Here is a 21729-nt window from a genome sequence, read left to right on the forward strand (position 1 = left end):
CCAAGAATTCTCTCCCAGAACTATCTCTGAGATGATTCTCTCTGGCGATTCTTGTATTAACTTTCAATGAATAGCCAGAATCCTTCCCCCTCTCACTTTAGAGGCTCGGTATATAGTCTCCCTAAACTGACCCAGCATTTCCTTTAGACCATGGCAGAAATCCCTGGTGAAAGTGTTTGTCTTTTTGACAGCTTTCCCTACCTATATAACATTTTTCTATCATTCACTACAGTTACACATCAAGTGAGCAGAAAATGGTTTTTCCTTTACCTGGGGCTTCTTTGCAGATTAATTAAGAGAATATTAAATGTGTAAAATACTCTAGAAATGTGAATATTGAAGAGCAAAGAATCTGGGATCACTGATGCAAAAGTGAATTGATCAGTCATGCCAGTAGTCATATTGTAATTAAGGTACTCATCTATAAAATGAGGGAATTGGAAGTAATCTCTAAAGTCCTTTCCAGTTTTAAATCTATGATGCTATGAAACATTTGTGTTGTTGGATCAACTGACTATTTGAAGGTGTGCTGATTGGCATCAAAAACACTTGATGGGAACCATATGGTTCAATTTGATTTTTGTGACCACACAGACACATCCTTAGCAAGATGAAATTTTACTATGCTTCAGTGGGCTACATTGTAGCCTGGTAGTTTGAAGGAATTAAACCAGTTTTGAAAGATGAATGGGAGAAGGAAGCAGAGTATAGAGACTGGAGTCTGGAGACCCGATTTCTAGTCCCAGCTCCCTCACTCTAAGACTTTGGATAAATAACTTAACCTTTTGATCTCAGAATTTTTAATCAGGAAAAAAAAAGAATGTCTCTGTGTGGGGGAGATAAGGAAGTTACAATAAAATTTAGTTAACTCCCCCCAGTGCCTCTTTTTTTTCTTTTAGTTTGTCATGGAGTCCTCTGGAAATATGGGGAAACCTAGGAACCCTTTCTCAGAGTAATATTTTAAAATGCATAAAATAAAACATATTTAGCTTCACAAATGAAGCCAATTAAAATGAAATAAAGATGTAGTTTTTTCATCATCCAAGTTCATGGACCCCATGAAATCCTCAGACCCCAGATCAAGAACTTCTTTAATGAATGACCAAGGATCTTGTCATCTGCAACATTTCATGACTTTATATTGGGCAAGTCACAACTTCCCTGAGTCCCAGCTCCCACATCATTAAAAAGAGAGGAATAGACCTAGTGATAACATCTCCTTTAGCTCTACAATTTTAGGATTCTAGCAGGTTGAATCTTTGATTTACATTTCCTTTGATATAAACTTGCTGAATCCTTTCTCCCTTCTCACCATTTCAAACCTCAGTGACCAGGATGGCACTACTTAGCAGTCTCCACCTTAAACTTGATTGGATTTTCCTTTCTCCCTTGGATTTTCTTACAGTAAGAAACTTACAGTAATAAACTATGCAAATCTCTGCATCCCTCAGGTTACCAATGTCCCCAGACTTTTCCCCCCTCTCTTTCCTCTTTCCTTGTTTGATCTTTTACCCCATTCTAGTCTAAATTCCCTAGGCTCTGTTTCTATAAACACCTAGCTGAATAGCCTAATATGAAATATTTCCCACCCAATTCAATAAGAGTTGTGCTTTGGATGAAATTTCTACTGGACTCAGCAAAAAATAGATCAACTCCCATAATAGATGCTATGGAAAAGTAAAAAAGAATGAAGTAAAGATAGCCAAATTCATTTCAAGCAAACTATGCCATTGGTGTGGCAGAAAGCACCTGAGTTTTGAGTCTGGGTTTGAATCACACTTCTGTCACTGTCTTTATTACCAAGGGCAAATTATTTAAGCTCTCTGGCTCTTAGTTCCCTTATTGGCAAAAGGAGTTGGCTAAACTAGATTGGTTCTCTCTATAAGATGTTGATCCCCTGACCCTCTTCTTAAAAGTTTTAGTGTTGTGGGTTTTGGTAGACACCCTATTAAGGATGCAGTATTTGATTGAAAGTACACTGATATCTGAAGAACAAACCATAGGAGTACGGAGATTTCAGTGATGTCCTGTAACTTGATTAGATTCATAAGATAAGCATTTGGATTATTGTTTAGTTCTTTTGAGGTTTTTAAAAAACTATTTCTAAAAGTATGTTTATACCTTTGATAATCAAAGTGCCTAATACATGATGGAAGGCAGTGAAATACATAGTAAAAGAGATCAATTTGTCAATTAAAGGAATATACACAGTACATATATAATAAACAATTGATGTATTGGTTTGGAATGAAGGGGAATTAATTTTAATGACTTTTTAAAATAGGTTCTGACACATGTGCAGCTTCTTCTAGACACAAGATGGCAGCACAACATAAATTTCAATTTCTGTTGTCTAACTCCCATACATACATATATATATATGCAAATGATATCTAATAGATCTCTTATCCCATCCCCAACCTGAGTCATCTGATTATGGAGGTTATCTGAGTCATAGTTACATGCATATTGTGCCTTGTTAGCTGTTTATACTTAACATCATTTCCTAGTACATTTACCATTTAAGTTATTTGTGGTTTTCCGTAAAAAATCAGATTTTTTCCCCCACAATAAAACTTTTAAAGTATTCCAGGCACTTGAAATGTCTAGCTGCTATTTCATGTGGCTCATCTTTTTCTATTTTCATGTTAACTTATTGCTTCCCTTTTATGCCATTTTTCAAATTGGATTTATGGTAAAGAGGAAAGTGTTTCATTGAACTTTTCCCACAACATATTTTTAATGAACTTTGGTTTTACTGAAAGTTTTCAACCCCATAAATTTTATTTACATTGCTATTATAACCATGCTGTAACCACAACCCCAGATTTGACAGCATTTCCAAGAACTGATACAGAGTTTATATGTAATGAGTGCACCTAACCTATAAACAGTGCAAAGTATTTTTACAGCTAATTGCATTCTTTTTGTGATTCAATGTAAGCAGTCAAATTAAGAAATAGTAATTCAGTTCTCTCCTCCTTGACTCTTCCCGTCCCCCCCACCAAGAAAAAATCCATTTTGGAGATTAGATTCCAGAAATCAATTCCAGAACAGATCCTAGCAACTTTGTTAACCAACTGTCCTAATTTAAAAAGCAAATGAGCAATATTTACATTTAACATCAGTCTCTCTTCCCCCACCTCAGTTGGGGTAGGGATGATTAGAGGTGAAGGTAGTTACTTATTCATGAAGTTACAAGCTTTTAAAAACTGGTTAAATTTACAGCTATTTTAAGTTCATCAAATAAGCTGCTTTATGGGTCATAAATTGTGCTCTAAATAGTAAAGGAAGAAAATTTGGTTGCAATGCTTTGTTGAAGTTGAATGTTTTGTCACAATGGAAAACCAACACATCAATCAGCATTTTTTGGCATCCCTCTTTCCTTCCCCTGAACAGAAGGTGAACTCACTTTGAGATGTACAGTTTTTCTTTAACCCGTCACTGACAATGTTTTATAACTCAGAACTTACTTGTGCATATAAAATGGATGATAATCAACTCACTGAATATTTTGACTATTTTATGGCATCTGAGTTACAAAATGGCAATTGCTGAATAAAACTGCTGGGCAGGTAAGTATTTTAAAAAACTTCCTTGAACTTTAAGACAGATGTGGAAACAATCTAACCTAGCTTTGTGGCTCGAATTCTAAACAGAAATCCAGTTGATAGCAAGAACAACTCGAGGAGGATGTTTTAAGAATATTACTGCCAGCTATTATATGTAATAGCCCTGATACAAAACTAACTTACAGGCCATTTACTGACCCACAGATCTATGCAAAAGCCCAGTCTTCTGATTTTGTTCCCAACCTGTATTCTGGAAATTCCTATTATAGAAAGTAAAGCGAAAAACATATCTTTAGCAGATGAGAGAAACAAGTCTTAGCTCTATGGAGAAGGTTTTTTTCCCACAAATGATGATTGATGCCTATGTCATTAGCAGGGTAGCTGCCCATCTCTTATCTTGATTGACAGGTTAATAAGGGACCTGGGGCTATCTTTTCAGGCTAACACACAACCTAACCAATTACTTTTACATTATTGCTAATCTGACAGAAAATAACAAGCATAAGGCATAAAAATATCTGAAAAGAAGAAATGTCTGATGAAGAAGCTTTGACTTCCGGTGCCTTAAAAGATTGCAGTTCAGAAAATTTGCCAGAATTTAGTCAATAGATTTTAGACACAGGTTTTTTTTTTTTAAGAGAAAACTTGTAGTTTATAATAGTTCATTGGTTCAATTAGGAGTGAAAAAGAAGGGAGTTTTGTAATGCAATTGTCCAGCAAAGGAAAATGCTTTAAATTGGGGGATTATGTGAACAGACCACCTGTAGGGCATTCATAGCTCTTTTCTATAATGCTTCAACCCATGCCTTGCTGCCTGTAGTCTGGCTAACAATGCAGGGAAAATCTGTTTAAAAGGCTGCTCTCCCTTTTCCCTCTGGTGTTCACTGTTACAAGTCTTCCTCTCTCTCTCTCTCTCTCTCTCTCTCTCTCTCTCTCTCTCTCTCTCTCTCTCTCTCTCTCTCTCTCTCTCTGTCCCCCTCTCCCTCTTTTTTTTTTTTAAGCAAAAGTCCCACATGCCCTTAATTGAAGAACTTTAAGGCTCCATGGTGGCCAATTGGTCGGCAACAAGAGGAGCCCCGGCAGCAGGGAAAGAAACTTCAGACTATACATCACATTTGGAGAGGAGAAAAGATCAAAGTTTTTCCAACTCAAAAGACCAAGTTCCCTACAGATTAACCCTATTCATTTAGCTCCTCTTAAAGGAATGATGTGCTCAGCCACTGGGTAGACAGGTAAAAAGTTCAACAATTGCCAAAGCATTCTTCTGCTAATTCAACAGCCTTCTGCTCAAATAAATTAGCTTAGTCTTGACAGAGGGACAATACCTTTCCCCTTTGCTATACACAAGTATGATAGGTTATTAAGACGTGAACCCGTTAGTTTCATCTAGTAGAGAGAACCTGCTCTACCTTGCAGCCGATTCCCAGGGACTTCTGCTGCAAAGCGAGATGGAGGAGTTTTTAAGCACATCATCAACACTTTGGGAGTGTGCTGTCCCCAAACCCTAGGGGTTTAGAAAATCAGAGAGGACAGGAATCACCTTGGAGGGGGCTTGAAGTTTTAGGCGTGTTTCCGGGATCAGTGACAGAGTCTGAGGGGGAAACCAAGGGCTTCTGTCATGACTGTCACGAGCCGAGGCACAGGCTAGCGCCACGGCGACAAAGCCCTGTCGCTGGCTTCCGTTCCGGCTAAACAACAATATTTACTTTGCAAGCAATCTAGGAGTTGCAGTTTCTCGGCAGAGGTACCGTTTCTCCAGGCCTCGGGCTAAGCGCACCGGCTTTGCCCAGGTGGGAAGTGAATTCTGCGGCAGGAGGCTTGCTTTTGACCCTTGGGCAAGAGTCACGGTGGACAAGAGGCAAGGGTGGGGGGAGAGGGCGGAGCTGAAATCATTTATCAAAAGTCATTTTATTGACAAAATAGAATAGTCATATTTGTTCTTACAGGGGGTAGCCTCTAAACTTTTTACAAAAAAAATGTACAGACAGTATAGCTTTTGATATGTACATATTTTACATATTTTTACAAGTTAACAAATAATTATATAAATACATCCTTTAATGTAAGAAACCCGTATTGACTTGGGGTGTATAATTAAGACATGGTTTGTTCGTTCGTTCGTTCGTTCGTTTAAGGCATCGGCCTGGTCGTTGAGAACCCCCCCCGGCCTCGCGCTCCCCCCTCAGAGTCCGCGTACGAGGGGGCGCGGGGGAGCCGGGGCCTGCGTGTTCTTCTTTGGGTTTCCAGGAGGAGCCCGGGCCCGCCACAGCAACAAGAGTCCACGGGGCCTCGCGGGCTAGCGCCGGAGGAAGGAGGGGGAGGGTCTTCCCTGCCAGGTACATTGTTCCGCGCACGTCATTGAAGCCCCGGCTAATGGATACCATTAAGACTTCATTATCATGCTAATGGCAATCAACAAGAGGAAGGGGGGGGGGTGTGTGGCGGGGGTCCCGGGGCGCCCTCCCCCCCCCCCCCTTCTAGACCTGGGACAGCGGCATCTGCTTGGGGTAGGACACGGAGCTGGCGGTGCCCGACCTCCAGGTCAGGCCGGTGCTGACGTCGCTGTAGAGGGAGCCCCCTCCCCCCAGGGCGGCGCCCCCCGCGGCCGAGGCCGGGCCGGCCCCCGCCCCTCCCCCCGCGGCGGCGGCGCTGGCCGCGGCGGCGGCGGCGGCGGCGTGGGCGCCCCCCGAGGCCGCCCCGCCGGGGCCGGCCCCCTTGCTGGCCCAGCAGCAGCGCGTGCAGAGGGCGCGCCAGGACTCGAGCGTCTTCCCGGACCAGACCCAGACGCCCGAGGTGATGCCCACCACCAGGCACATGAAGTACTTGAGCATGAAGACGGCGTAGTCGGGCCGCCGGGCCTGGTCGGGCTGCAGGTCGCGCAGGCACGGGCAGTTGTGCGCCGCCTCCCAGCGCGGCCGGTTGTGCTGCTCGTAGAAGAGGCAGGCCACGACGGCGGCGGCCGGCACGGTGTAGAGCACGGTGAAGAGGCCCAGGCGGATCATGAGCTTCTCCAGCTTGTGCGTCTTGGTGGGGCCGCCCTGCTGCTTGATGACGGAGCGGATGCGGAACAGCGACACGAAGCCGGCCAGCAGGAACATGGTGCCGATGAAGAGGTAGATGACCAGCGGCGCCAGCACGAAGCCGCGCAGGTTGTCCAGGCTCTGGTTGCCCACGTAGCAGATGCCGGCCACGGGGTCGCCGTCCACCGAGCTCAGCGCCAGCACGGCGATGGACTTGACGCTGGGCACCAGCCAGGCGGCCAGGTGGAAGTACTGCGAGTAGCCGGCGATGGCCTCGTTGCCCCACTTCATGCCGGCCGCCAGGAACCAGGTGAGCGACAGGATGACCCACCAGATGGAGCTGGCCATGCCGAAGAAGTAGACCAGCAGGAAGACCACGGTGCAGAGCGCGGGGCCGGTGGTCTCGTAGCGCACGTGCTGCTCCACGCCGCCCAGCTCCTCGTACTCGCCCCGCCCGCCCGCGCCGCCCCCCGCGCCGCCGCCCGCGCCCGCCGCCGCCGCCGCTGCCCCCGCGCCGCCGCCCGCGCCGCCCGCCGCGCCCGCGCCGCCGCTGCACGCCACCTTCTCGTGGCCCGCTACCAGGCGCACCAGGTAGCCCACCGACACGAAGAGGTAGCAGGCCGAGAGGAAGATGATGGGCCGCTCCGGGTACTTGAAGCGCTCCATGTCGATGAGGAAGGTGGAGACGGTGGCGAAGGTGGAGACGAAGCAGAGCACGGACCACAGGCCGATCCAGAAGACGGTGAAGGCGCGCTCGTCCTGGCTGAAGAAGGGGTTGTGGCAGGGCAGCGCGCAGTTGGCGATCTGGCCCGTCTTGACCCGGTTGTAGAGCGGGTGCCGCTCGCTGGACACCGACACCATGGGCGCGCGGCACTGGCAGCCCGGCTCGCAGGGCGACGACGACGAGCCGCCCCCCGCGCCGCCCCCCGCCCGGGCCTTGCCGCCCCGGCCCGGGGCCGCGGGGGCCTCGGCGCTGCGGCCGCCCGAGCCGCGCTGCGGGGGCCGCCGGTGGCCCGAGCCGGGGGGCGGCGGCGGCGGCTCGGCGGGCGGCGCGGGCGGCGCGGGCGGCGGCGGCGGCGGCGGGTGGCGGTGCGGGCGGCCCGGCGAGGCGGTGGTCAGGTCGGTGCGGTTGTAGTCCATGCACAGCGTGTCGGGGTCGCCCTGCTCCGGCAGCCGGTCACAGCGCATGCGGTCGGGCCAGGCGAAGCCGTACTGGCGCATGAGCGGGGCGCAGCCGGCCTTGGCGCGCTCGCAGACGGCGCGGCAGGGCGGCAGCGGCTTCTTGTAGTCCTCCAGGCAGATGGGCGTGTACATGCTGCACAGGAAGAACTTGAGGTCGGGCGAGCACTGGATCTCCACCAGCGGCCAGAACTGGTGCACCTCCAGCCCCGCCTCGTCCTGCGTGTCGTGGTTGAACTGGTTGGGCATGTAGGTGTAGTTGTAGCCGATGCCCTTGCACAGGGGCACCGTGATCTCCTGGCACGACAGCTCCTTGGCCGAGGCGGCGGCCGCCCCGCTGGAGCGCTGCAGCAGGGAGAAGGCGGCGATCAGGGAGCCCACTTCCCACAGGTAACTCCGCTCCATGCTGGGCGAGGCCTCCCTCCGGAGGGGGCCGCCCGAGGAGGACACCCCCAGGTCGGGGCCGCCCCCCCGCCCGCCTCGGGCTGGGTCGCGGCTCCTCGCCCGGGGCGGGGGGCGGGAGGCAGAGCAGGCGTCCCCCCGCGCGCCCCCTCCTCGCGCGGTCCCGGCCCGGCTCAGGCGGCCCGGGGCAGCCCCCACGGCCGCAGGCTCATGGTTTCCCCCCCCCCCCCCAGCCCCGCTCCCGCGCGCGGCTTTTCTTCTTCTTCCTCTTCTTCGGGGCCGCGGCGGCCACTTTCTCTCCGGCCGCCCCGGGGCCGCCCGCGCCTCGGCCCGGCTCCGGAGCCCCGGGGGTGGGGGGGGGCGCGGCTCTGGCCCCCGCGCCCCCGGGCAGCGCGGTGTCCAGGTGGCCGGGCCGGCGGAGAGCGGGGGTCCCCGCGCCCCCGGGCCCCGCAGGCCACCGGGGCGGACGCCCCCCGCGAGCCGCCGAGCCTCCGAGCCGCGGCCGGGCCCCCGGGGGAGGTGGGCGCGCGCTCCCCGAGACACCTGAGCTCCGCGGCCGCCGCCGCTCCGCCGCCCGCCGCCGCTCCGCTCCGCCGCCGCGTCCTCCGCGGGAGCAGCGCCCTTTGCACAACTTCCAGTCTCCGGCCCCCGCTCGCTGCTGGCCGCGGCCTCATGAATATTTATACGGCGCCGACTCGGGCCCCGCCCCCCGGCTGAGGCCAGCCTATCGCGCGGCGCGGGGGGCGGGGCCCGGGGGCTCCCAGGCCGGCCCCGCACTTAAGGAGGCTCTCTGGCCCGGGCGCCCGTCCGCTCGGAGGACCGGGCGTGCGTGCGCCCACTTTAGCGCTCGGGATCCGGGGAGACCCGGGGCGGGGGGCGGTGTGGGTGCGTGTTGAAGCTGCGCTTTTCCGGAATCCGCCTCCTACACGGCGCTGAAAAAAACCCCTCAACCTAACCGCACAGCCAAGTGTCCCCCTTTCTGCCCCGTAGGGCTCTGGGCATCCTCCCCTTCCTCGGCGCACCTGAGCACTTCTCCCTGTCCCCCGCCCCCCTCCCCAGGGGCTGTGACCCCGGCCGGCTCTCCTCCTGGAAGCAGCGCGCGCTCCTAGGGCTTCGTCCTCCAGCTGTCCCCCCACCACCACCGAGCGGTGTCGGGGGGCCGGGGCTCCGGACCTGGCCGTGCGCTCCCCGCGCGCAGAGAGCGGAGGCAGCCTGGACCGGCAAGCGGGCTGGAAGGGCCGGCCAGGTGAGTGCGGGGGACGACTCGGGGCTGCGCAGCCCCCCGCCACTCGTGGTCTCCTCGGAGGTGCCCTTGGCAGGTCCTGCGCACCCCCCCAGGGAGCGACCCACGGGCCGCCGGCTCCTGGGAAGAGTTCTAGCTGCGACCCCCGCCTTAAGCAGGACTCGGTTTCCTCCTCCCTAAAAAAATGGGGGGGGGGTCCAAACTAAGTAACCGCCACAAATCAGCCGTTTCTTTGGGTCCTTAGGTGCCTGGAAATTGGAGAATTTAACGAGTGCAGCTTATATTAGGTGCTGGTTCTCCTAGGGAGGAGGGAGAGGACTCGGTCTGCAGGGACAAGTGAGGCTCACTCGAGCAGACTTTCCTTTCTGGAGCCCACTCATGTGCATGATATCTAGATGTATCTCTGACACGCACCTTGGAGCAACACACGTATAAACACACCTGACATACATATCATAGAAACATACATGCTATGCAAAGTGGAGATTACCGCAGGAGATTCCCTCAACCTGGCCCCCTACCACCAAGTGACTGCCAGAAGCACTTTGTGGCATGGACACATGGAAATCTCAGCCTGGTCCTGAGTTCCTTCTGCATCTTCCAGCACTGTGTATTGTGGAACTTCATCTCCTTATTGAAAGCACATGTATCCCTCACACACACACACACACACACACACACACACATATCACAAGTGTATATGTGTAACCTGTATTCTATCTTTGTCTTCACCAAAGTCACCGGTTACGTGGATCGGCTGGATCAGCAGAGGTGAGGCTTACCTAGCCTCCAGAGTGACCAGATGGGGGCTCAATTCGTGATCCTGGGACCCGGGGTAATGGGGACCAGGGCTTCTTTTACCTACCACTTGCTACCGGGCCAATTAACCCTTCCCCTTGCTAACTTCTCCAAGCCACCTTAAGATAAGAGAGCAGGGAATGGGGTGGAGGGGCAGGCTGCCTGGCAGGTTCATTTACGCTTGTTAGGACGTCCCAGGGGGTTGTCTTACTCCTAGAATGGAGTGTTTATTTTTTAATTGATGTGCTGTTTCATTTAGCGCTTGTATGGAGCTCATGCTGGGGCTGTAATTACTGTAATCTCAGGAACAAGCATTTCAGTTAGCCAGGAGGGTGGCAAAATACTTCTTTTTCTTTTTCTTTCCTTTTTTTTTTATTTTTGGTTGCTAAATTTTTGCTATTTGTCAGATTTCAAACCAGAAATAAATAGTGTTAGAAAACAAAATTTGTTGTTGTATGTGTGTGTGAGAAGGTGGTATGTGGGGGTGGAAAGGAAGAAGTGAAGGTACATCTGAGGTCACTAGAGCCTTCCCATCCCCTATTTTTTTGGGGAAAAAAAAAACAACCCAGCACATGTCATAAAACAAAAAAATAATTAGCATTTGTATAATGCTTGAACTAATGGAATCTTTGCCTTGCACCTCCTGCTTTCAATTGCTTAGCTCAGCTATCTCCTTCTGCCCAGCATCCTCATAGGTAGATTGCTTTTGATAAAAGTTTTACGTTTTTACCAAGAATTATAGTCATAAGTCTACATCTGACCTCCTTTTATTCTTGTTGTTGAAGGATAATTAGAACATTACTAAACTTTTCAAATGGGTGGGAGGGAGGAAAGGCATGAAATCCTTTGGGAATCAAAGAAGTTAGGTTTTCAGAAACATTTACCAAGGATTCAATAGAAACAGATGGACTCAAGCTGAAGACTACCTTTACTTGCAGTAAGTAGTTTTAGACTTGATCTTTCTTTTTAACTCACAGATTATATTTTCATTTGTGGAACTTTTTAATGAATTCAGAAAATCACATACTAGTTACTAATTTTAGAAAAACATTATTCTTAGGAAGATGGAAGCAGAGGGTGACAGGTATGATTCTGATATCATCTGCAGTGGCAATTATAAAATAACCTTTTACACTCTGCTTGGACACTGCATTGCAGAGACAGCAGATGTGAGGTGCTGGTTTCCAAAAGCAACACAGATGCTGAAAAGTTTCCACTGCTCTATTTCAGCATGGAAATGTCAAATACTAAAGGTTAGAGTTACAGTATATGAATCTACCAGAATTTTGGAAGAAATCTTCACATTTTTTTCAACCAGATTGAAAATGGTTGCTTTTGGCTTTAGTCATCAGATTTAAACTTTTGCTTTTTTTTTATTTTTAAAATTCTGAAAGGTGAATTCATTCACTCAGACCTTTAAGTTGTTATTAAAAGTTATCTTAAATATGTTGAAAACTGAGAAACTACAGCTTTATAAAGTATGAGTTTTTGAGTTTCCTCTAAACTGTTTTGTTCCTTATAGATTTGTCAGAGTAAATGTTAAAAGTTGAGTTTCAATTCAATTCAATTGATTATTGTTAATTTTTTAAAATTCTAGCATTTGGAAACAAATGCAACAAGGTTATTTAAGAAACCATTTGTGTATGAAAAAGTAAAGGGTCAACTAAAGGAAACAAGAGTAACTTAGGAATGATACAAATTAAATATTCTTCAAGTACAGTAGCTCTTTTTGGAGGAGGAATAGCTTTGCCTAGAGGAAAATAAGAGAACAATTCCTATAGAAATGTCTGAACAGATGTCTATTGACTGAACTTCATACAAGTATAGAACCAACATATGAAGGCAAGGTTCTATTTCAGGTAGTATCACTTTTTGCAGAAGTATTGATTGCCAAATTAGATAGGATTCTATTCCACATTTGCAGCTGTCACATGTGTAAGAAACTTTTGAAAAAGTGTTTTTCTTAGTAGATAGCAAGATACTAAAAATTCACTATTTAAAAACATATCCCAACATTTAAATTCCTTTACAAGTACTGTCTTATTGTGTCTTTTTGTGAAACAAGGTAAAATTATATATATATATGCACACACACATATATATATAACTGAAATATTAAACAAATCTGAGTGTCATATCTGAGGTATAAAAGATTGTTTCTTCTAAAGGTCATTTTCTGGGGGAATTAATGAATACCATATTTTGGAGGATTATAAAATGTTATCAAATACTTTTCTCCTATCTTAGCATTTTAAAATCTTAAGGGACTTAAGTTTGTTTTACCATTTATTTCAAATTACAATATGAACAAAATGAACTTGACTTTTACTCATTTATTTTGTTCTTTTTTATACTGAACTTAAAATATGTTAATTTTCCTTTTTTTTTTCAAAGCAGTTTCTTCAATACAGTAGGACAAAGATCTCATCACAAGAAGGTACTCTCTTGCTGTGGCTGCTGGTACCAGGTGAAGTTGAGAATTGAGGACATGCATAGCTAATTGAGGAACAAAAAAATGTGTTGAGAATTGAATGGGCAGGAAAATTGGTGCAATTATCCTTCCATTCACTTTTAGCCTGTGTTAGGCAAAACTAAGGGTTTTAGATTTAATTGTTTGGCTAGTAATTTCAATTCTCCATGTTATATAACTATATAAATTTTGATCTCAAAACACCCACACTTATCTAAAATAGTACATTTTATAAACTTTATATGTGGTGGAACCATCAGTTCAGTGTAGGTAACTCTTCTTATATGAAATTGATTTGCTTAAATTAGTGACTTCCAGGCTCCTTTAACCATGCTAGATCTTAAGATTCTTTTAAACATATTTCTGGAAGCAGTAGTCTAGTCATGTACTTCACAGCACTGTGACACGGGTCAGTGTCTCCAAATCTTGTATTGGACAGTTATTTCCCATGGTCCCCACTCATAATCCTGGTAGGGTAATTCTCAAAGTATTCCTTCCTGGCTACTATTCACCTCCCATGTTGATTCCCCCCATTAGAATATAAAGTCCTTGAAGTAAGACTGCCATTGATATTGTCTTTGTATTCTTGGTACTTAGAATAATGTTTAGCACATGAGCCTTAATCAATTTTTTTAATTCATTGTTCCTTATCCCTGTCATTGTAAAAATAAATATAAAATTTCCAACACACGAGTGTCAGTCTTCTATTATTTTTTTTTATTTTTTTTATTTTTGGCGTGTAATCTTGCTTGCATTTGGGAGCCATATACTACTTGCATTCAGGAGGAGTAATAGTAATATATACTACCTGAGGTGAGGATGAGACAAAGAGACGGAAGAAGGGAAATGCAGGATGTGAGACTCCTTTGCTGACATCAGGTTCTTTTCTCTTATTATAATACCACACTTAACCCTCTGCTTACGTTTCTCCTATGTGTAGATGTCTTATTTTACATTCTAGCTTTCCATGCTTTCTCCAAGGACCCTGGATTATCTAAGGCATTGCCAGAGGGCTCTGCCTTGGTGAAAGGACTTCATGTGAATTGGGATGATATGCAAGGACTATTTCTGGCAGATTCAGAGAGGGTCTATATGTCTGCTTTGCAAGGGCTATCTCAGACCAATTCAGAGATGGACTCCATGTCTACCTTCATAGTATTGACCTACTATTCAATCCCTGGAGTACTTGAGGTCTAAATTATTGATATATATGGGTCACATTCCCCTGATCGGCTGATGTACTTCATGAAGTTTGCATACATAGCACATTATTCTTCAGATGAGACATTTGTTGAATCAATGAATGGGGAACAGGAGACCATGAGGTATCAAAACAAACATTAATCTGATAGCAGAACATAGATTTTGTTTATCCTCCTCACTTTGTAGATGAGGAAACTGAGACCTTGAGAGGATGTGACTTAACCAAGTTTAACCTGTTTAAATAAGAAGCAGTCTGGCCTTGATTCCCAAATCTTTCCATTCCAATGCAAACACCGAAATGCCACAATACCTTAACTAGTGTTCCCTCTGCCAAATTTTCCTGAATAAATTTTGTTTATATTTATGTACATATTAGCTCCCTGGATAGACTGTCAGCTTAAAGACAGGAACTATTTTTGGTTTGGTCTTTGTATCTCTAGTGCCTATTATTGTGCCAAACATGTCAGTAGCACAAAGCAAAATGTTTTGTGAGCAATTGATTGATTGTACCTCATTCCCCCCCCCCCTTTTTCTCATTTTTACTGGATGATTAATGCATATCAACTTAAAGATCCTATGGATTGATTTCACTGGTATTCCATTCTTCAGCTTGCACAAAGTGGGGTTTCTGGGACTGCCCACTCCTCTCAATTCATCTCCCTGTGCTACCCTTCTGGTCTTGAGCCTGTCTAAACTCAGACTGGTAGGACAAGACATAAACGTGCACGTCAGTGAGAACACTCCAGTGATCTTTGTCACTTTCGGTATTGATATTCTGTGCCGCCAGGATACCCTTGTTTCTGATGAGTTCATCAAATGTTGGCACTAGATGGCTAAGTAGATACATTGCTAAGGTAGAACTTGATGGCAGTGAAGGCATAGCCATAGGAGGCTCAGGGCAATTGTAATCACTGATTAACCTGAGACCCCAGATCTCATATTTGTTCTTAGCTGGGGATTCATTAGGTTGGATAAATCCCATTGATCTTGTGGCTAGAATGCTGTGACTAGAAGAACTTCACTGCTTACTGCTTGCTGATTGGTGGACTCCACCTGCTGAGTCCCACCTACTGGTTGAGAGTTTAAATGAAGCAGGAGAACAAACACCTCATGACCCAAACAGAAGAATTAGATGAGCCAACACACACACACACACACACACACACACACACACACACACACAGAATGTAGAAAAGATGGACAATTTCACACATAAGCACACACATAGAAAACACCATTTACAAGACAGCACAATTCATTTTTCCCAGACTTCTGTGTGACTGGCCTTTTTTAGAGTCTCTTTAGTCCAAGACTGTGTGGTGTAATGGAAGCAGCTCCGCATTCATAGTGAGAAGACCTGGATCCATATCTTAATTTTGCTGCTTTCATAGCTCAAGAACTCGAAAGGACCCTATAGAGAATTCAATCCAACATTATACCGATGAGAAAACCAGGTTTGAAAATGATTTGCCTAAGGTTATGCAAGTATTAAATGGATCTAGTAGTAGCTGTAAAAGTGGTTAGAGCTCTGGACCCAAGACTCATCGTTCTGAATTCAAATCTGGTCTCAGACACTTATTAGCCATGTAAGGCTGTACGCCTCCGTTTCCTTATCTGTAAAATGTGTTGATGAAGGAAATGGCAAATCACTTCAAAATCTTTACCAAGAAAATCCCAAACAAGGTCATGAAGAGTTGGGCATGACTGAAACTACAGAACAACAAAATATTCCGCGGACTGTAAGTACTGTATTCATAATTCAAACTCAGATCTTTTGACTCCTAATTGAGTGCTCTTTCTATCACACGATGATTCCTTTATGATTTTGGATAATTAACTTTCTTAGAACACTCATCTCCTTTGTAAAAATGAAGGAGTTGGAATAAATGATCATCTAGCTTTTAAGTTCTGTGTTCTACCCTGATCTAGACCATATCTGTTAGTACTTGATTAGAAGCTGGTAGGAACACATCTGTGGACTCCCAAGATTGATTGAAGTGGAATAATTTATGAGCAGATACTTCAATGCATAGTTCAGGTTTCTAATATTTATGTGCCAAGCATACTACTGTGCCTTCCTCTCATTACCCAGTGAATAGAGACTTACAGCCCTGACCCTATATTATCCACTATACCTGAACTTTTTGCCCCCGTGTTCTATTGCCAATTGTATCTTGTCAAATCCTATCCTTGGATTACTCCCACCCTCTTCTGCCTTTGATTCTATCCATGCTTGCTGAACTGAACTGGAAAATATAAAGAAACTGCCAACTGAGCTTATATCAAATTTGTTATATAGTCTCAACTGGGCCCTCACTACAGCAAGGCAGGCTTTTTTTATATTTTACTAATCCATTAACTATCTACTCATTATAGTAATTATTCCAAATATTTTCATCTCTCCTTATCTTTTCCAAGACAACTATTGTCCAATCCTCAAATGAAAGCCTTGCCTTATATTTCACTGGAAAAAAAATGTTCTTTTGACTTTATCTCATTGTACACAGATGTCTCCTCCCACTACCTCCAAATGACTATTTTCCTCAATATATAATCTTGATCACATTCCATCTTAGGTAGTTGGGAATATAGGAAAATCATCTTCGTGGAAATGATACTGAACTCATGGGAGCTGAGAATGTCAGTGAAAGGAGAAGAAAGAGGGCCAGCAGATTGCCCAATGCTCTTCAGTTTCTCTCTATATCCTAGCAGCATCTCTGCTTCTGACTAATACATCCATGTCTCCCTCTTCTTAAAAATCCCTTATGGATATGAATGTACCTTCTTGTTCTTGCCCTTTATCTCTTCTTCCTTTCATGACTACACATTTTGAGAAAGCCAATTATGATTGGGCCTCCAATTCATTTCTCCTTATTCTTTTCTAGATCCTCTGCATTCTAGTTTCCAACCTCATCATTCAACTGAAACTGCTCTCTCCAAGTTAATACTGATATTAATTACCAAACATAATGTCATTTTCTTAGAACTCATCCCCCTTGACCTCTCAACAGTCTTTTCTCATTCACTTTGTTTTCTTGGATGCTCTTTCCTCTCTAGGTTTTGTGACAGTTTTCTCCTGGTTCTCCGGTGACTTCTCTAACTACTTCTTCCTTAGTCTCTCTCTTTTTTCCCCCACTCAATCTCTTGCTGGATCTTCGCATCTAGGGCATGTCTACTAAGAGTGGGTGTGCTCCAAGGCTCTGTCCTTGGCCCTCTTTTCTTCTCCTTTCACTGACATTCTTAGCGGCCATGGGTTCAGTATCATTTCCATGGAGATGATTTTTTAAAATTAATTTTTATTAAAGATATTATTTGAGTTTTACAATTTTACCCCCAATCTTACTTCCCTCCCCTCACCCCCCCCCAATGGAAAGCAATCTGTCAGTCTTTACTTTGTTTCCATGTTTTACCTTGATCCAAATTGGGTGTGATGAGAGAGAACTCACATCCATAGAGAAGAGACAAGAAGTCTAAGAGGTAACAAGATCAGACAATAAGATATCTGTGTTTTTCTAAATTAAAAGGAATAGTCCTTGAATTTTGTTCGAATGCCACAGCTACTTATCTGGATACAGATGGCACTCTCCTTTGCAGACAGCCCAAAATTGCTCCTGATTGTTGCACTGATGGAATGGGCGAGTCCATCAAGGTTGACCATCACCCCCATGTTGCTGTTAGGGTAGACAGTGTTTTTCTGGTTCTGCTCATCTCACTCAGCATCAGTTCATGCAAATCCTCCCAGGCTTCCCTGAAATCCCATCCCTCCTGGTTTCTAATAGAACAATAGTGTTCCATGGCATACATATACCACAGTTTGCTAAGCCATTCCCCAATTGAAGGACATTTATTTGATTTCCAATTCTTTGCCACCACAAACAGGGCTGCTATAAATATTTTTGTACAAGTAATGTTTTTACCCTTTTTCATCATCTCTTCAGGATATAGACCCAGTAGTGGTATTGCTGGGTCAAAGGGTATGCACATTTTTGTTGCCCTTTGGGTGTAGTTCCAAATAGCTCTCCAGAAGGGATGGATGAGTTCACAGCTCCACCAACAGTGTAATAGTGTCCCAGATTTCCCACAACCCTTCCAACAATGATCATTATCCTTTCTGGTCATATTGGCCAATCTGAGAGGTGTGAGGTGGTACCTCAGAGAAGCTTTAATTTGCAATTCTCTAATTAATGATTTAGAGCATTTTTTCATATCAACAACAAACCTATCAGAAATCATATGATCATATTAATAGATGCTGAAAAAGCTTTTAACAAAATACAGCATCCATTCCTATTAAAAATGCTAGAGAGTGTAGAAATAAATGGACTGTTCCTTAAAATAATTAGCAATATCTTTCTGAAACCATCAACAAGCATTATATTCAATGGGGAGAGGCTAGAGGCATTCCCAATAAGATTGGGGTGAAACAGGGGTGCCCATTATCACCACTACTATTCAATATTTTATTAGAAATGTTAGCATCAATTAGAGAAGAAAAAGAAATTGAAGGAATTAGAATTGGGAAGGAAGAGACAAAACTCTCACCCTTTGCAGATGACATGATGGTCTACCTAGAGAATCCCAAGAAATCATCCAAAAAACTATTGGAAACAATTAGCAATTTTAGCAAAGTTGCAGGTTATAAAATAAACCCTCATAAAATGTCTAGCAAGATACAGCAGGGAGAGCTAGAAAGAGAAATCCCATTCAAAGTAACCTCAGACAATATAAAATATTTGGGAGTCTATTTGCCAAGACGGACTCAGAATCTTTTTCAAATAATTATAAAATACTTCTCACACAAATTAAATCAGATTTAAATAGCTGGGCAAATATCAATTGCTCATGGATAGGTAGAGCTAATATAATAAAAATGACAATTCTACCAAAAACTAAACTATCTAAGTGCCCTACCAATCAAAATTCCAAAAAATTACTTTAATGAGTTAGAAAAAATTGTAAGTAAATTCATATGGAGAAATAAAAAGTCAAGAATTGCCAGGAGCTTAATGAAAGAAAGTGCAAAAGAAGGTGGCTTAGCCCTATCTGATCTAAAATTACATTATAAAGCATCAGTCATCAAAACTGTTTGGTATTGGCTAAGCAATAGAGTGGTGGACCAGTGGAATAGACTAGGTGTGAAAGCAGGAGATGATTATAATAATCTGCTGGTTTGATAAACCCAAAGAGTCAGGCCACCGGGATAAAAACTCCCTCTTTGATAAAAACTGCTGGGATAATTGGAAGTTAGTATGGAAGAAACTTAGATTAGACCAACACCTCACACCCTTTACCAAGATAAGATCCAAATGGTTACAGGACTTAGACATAAAAAAACAATACTATAAGCAAATTAGAAGATCAAGGACTAGTTTACCTTTCAGATCTATGGAAGGAGCAGTTTATGACTAAGGAAGAGTTGGAGGACATCACCAAAAACCAATTAGATGATTTCGATTACATTAAATTAAAAAGCTTTTGCACAGATAAAACCACTGTAACCAAGATCAAAAGAAATGTAGTAAATTGGGAAACAATCTTTACAACTAATGATTCTGACAAAGGACTCATTTCTAAAATATACAGAGAACTGAGTCATATTTTTCAAACAAAAAGCCATTCCCCAATTGACAAATGGTCAAAGGATATGCAAAGGCAATTTACAGATGAGGAGATCAAAGCAATTTATAGCCATATGAAAAAAAATGCTCTAAATCATTAATTATTAGAGATGATTTTCTTAAAACTTACCTAATAGACATAATCAAATGGAATGTCACCTAGATTTCTTGAATTCAACTTATTAAAAGAGAGCTTATTATCTCCCCTCAAATCATCTCCTCTTTTTGAATTACCCTCTTACTTTTGAGGGGTCTTCTATCTTATAGTCATCCAGGCTTGCAACCTTGATGACATCCTCCAGTCACCTCATCCCACATATCTGATTTGTTGCCAAGTCTAGTTCTTCTACATATATATCTTTTTATATGTTCCCTTCTATTCATTCTGACAGTGATTGAAACATGGTTCAACTCCTTGTCACCTCAGCTCTGAAATGTTGATTGGTATCCCACTTTTCTACTGCTTTTTATTCTCCACTCTGTTGCCAAAAATCCTTGTAAAATGCGTGACCATGTCACACATCTCCCCCAAATCCTGCTGAATGATTTCCAGTGGTTCCTTATAACTTCACGAATCAAATATAAAACCCTTTGGGTAGATTTTAAGCCTTTCATAACCTGACCCATTCCAACCTTTCTAGTTTTCTTTTTCTTTCACTCCCCTCACATGTAAATTGCATAGTGTCCTTTTATTTTAATATTTCAATTTACTTTTTATTTATTTTAAACATTCTTTTCTTTTTTCAATTTTGTGTTCCAAATTCTCTCCCTCCCTTTCATACCCTCCCATGCTTACTGAGAAGACAAATAATGTGATATCAATTATACATATGAAATTATGCATAACATTTCCAGGTTGACCATATTTCAAAAAAAATAAGAAAAATAAAGAAAGTGAGAAATTTTATTTCAATTTGTACTTGGAGTTCATTAGTTTTCTCTCTCTGGAGTTGGATAGAATTTTTTTCATCATGAGTCCTTTGAAATTATCCTGGATTATTGTATTGAACAGAGTAGCCAGATCTTTCACAGTTGATTATCATTACAACATTGTTGTTACTGTGTACAATGTTCTTGCAGTTATTCTCCCTTCTACTTTGTATCAGTTCAAATAGTTTTTCTGAAACTATCCCTTTTGTAATTTCTTTTGGCATCATCACAATCTTATATATACAGACCACAATATATTCAGCCATTCCCCAATTCATGAATATCCCTTGATTTCTAATTCTTTGCCCCCTCAAAAGAGATGCTATAAATATTTTTGTACTATAGGTCCTTTTTCTTTTTCTTTGATCTCTTAGTGATACAGACCTCATAGTGGTATTGATGGGTCAAAGGGTATACATGGTTTTGTTAATCTTTTGGACATTGTTCCAATATTGTTCTCCAGAATGACTTGGTCAGTTTACTACTCCACTATCAGTTCATTATGTACTTATTTTCTCCTCATCCTCTCTAGGATTTGTCATTTCTGATAGGTGTGAGGTAGTACCTCGGAGTCGTTTTAATTTGTTTTTCTCTAAGCAATAATGACTTAGAGCATTTTTTTTCAAAAGACTATAGATAACTTGGATTTTCTCTTCTGAAAATTGCCCATTTATATCCTTTGATCATTTATCAATTGGGAAATGACTATTTTTATAAATCTGACTCAGTTTTATACTCAAAATATTTTTGAGAGGTGAGGCTTTCATTAGAGAAACTTCTATAAACATTTTGATATTCATTTTTAGTGTAATATAGTTTCCTTGCTTATCTCTTTGAATTAGGTCTATTTTTGCTATTATTTTGACAGGGAGAAAGATTGCTATCCCTGCTTTTTTTTTTAACTTAAGCTGAAAGTTATTAGATTCTTCTCTAGCCCTTTATTTTAACTCTATGTGTCTTTCCTTTTCAAGTATGTTTCTTAGAAACAACACATTGCTGAATTCTGGTTTCTAATCCATTTTTTCTATCTGCTGTTACAGATGAGCTTTTCTTTTCACATTCATAGTTATGATTACTGTGTATTTCCATCCAAGCCCTTTTTTGGTTTATTTATCTCTTTTTATCTTGTTCCTCCTCAAAGACTATTTTGCTTCTACCTCCTGCCTTCCTTAGTCCATCCTCCATTTTATTATCCTCCTCTCTCCCTTTTCCCCTTCCCTTTCTATTTATCTATTGAGTAAGTTCCATATTTATTCACAACCGAGTTTGTATAAATGTTCTCCCTTCTTTGAAC

The 21729-nt window shown here is 43.6% G+C and overlaps 1 protein-coding gene across 1 annotated transcript; it reads right to left on the reverse strand.

Moving 5' to 3' along the window:
* Positions 1 to 1103: 1103 nt before the first annotated feature.
* FZD8 (frizzled class receptor 8) lies at positions 1104 to 8396 on the reverse strand. The gene has a single exon (XM_074193206.1). The coding sequence runs from the start codon at positions 8174 to 8176 to the stop codon at positions 6050 to 6052; it is 2127 nt and encodes a 708-aa protein (XP_074049307.1). The 5' UTR covers positions 8177 to 8396; the 3' UTR covers positions 1104 to 6049.
* Positions 8397 to 21729: the final 13333 nt, after the last annotated feature.

The sequence above is a fragment of the Macrotis lagotis genome, chromosome 7 (genome assembly GCF_037893015.1).
Source record: "Macrotis lagotis isolate mMagLag1 chromosome 7, bilby.v1.9.chrom.fasta, whole genome shotgun sequence".
Taxonomy (NCBI): Eukaryota; Metazoa; Chordata; class Mammalia; order Peramelemorphia; family Peramelidae; genus Macrotis; species Macrotis lagotis.

Excerpts from the sequence above, each read along its gene's own strand:
- FZD8 (XM_074193206.1), bottom strand. The coding sequence starts at position 8,176 with ATGGAGCGGAGTTACCTGTGGGAAGTGGGCTCCCTGATCGCCGCCTTC.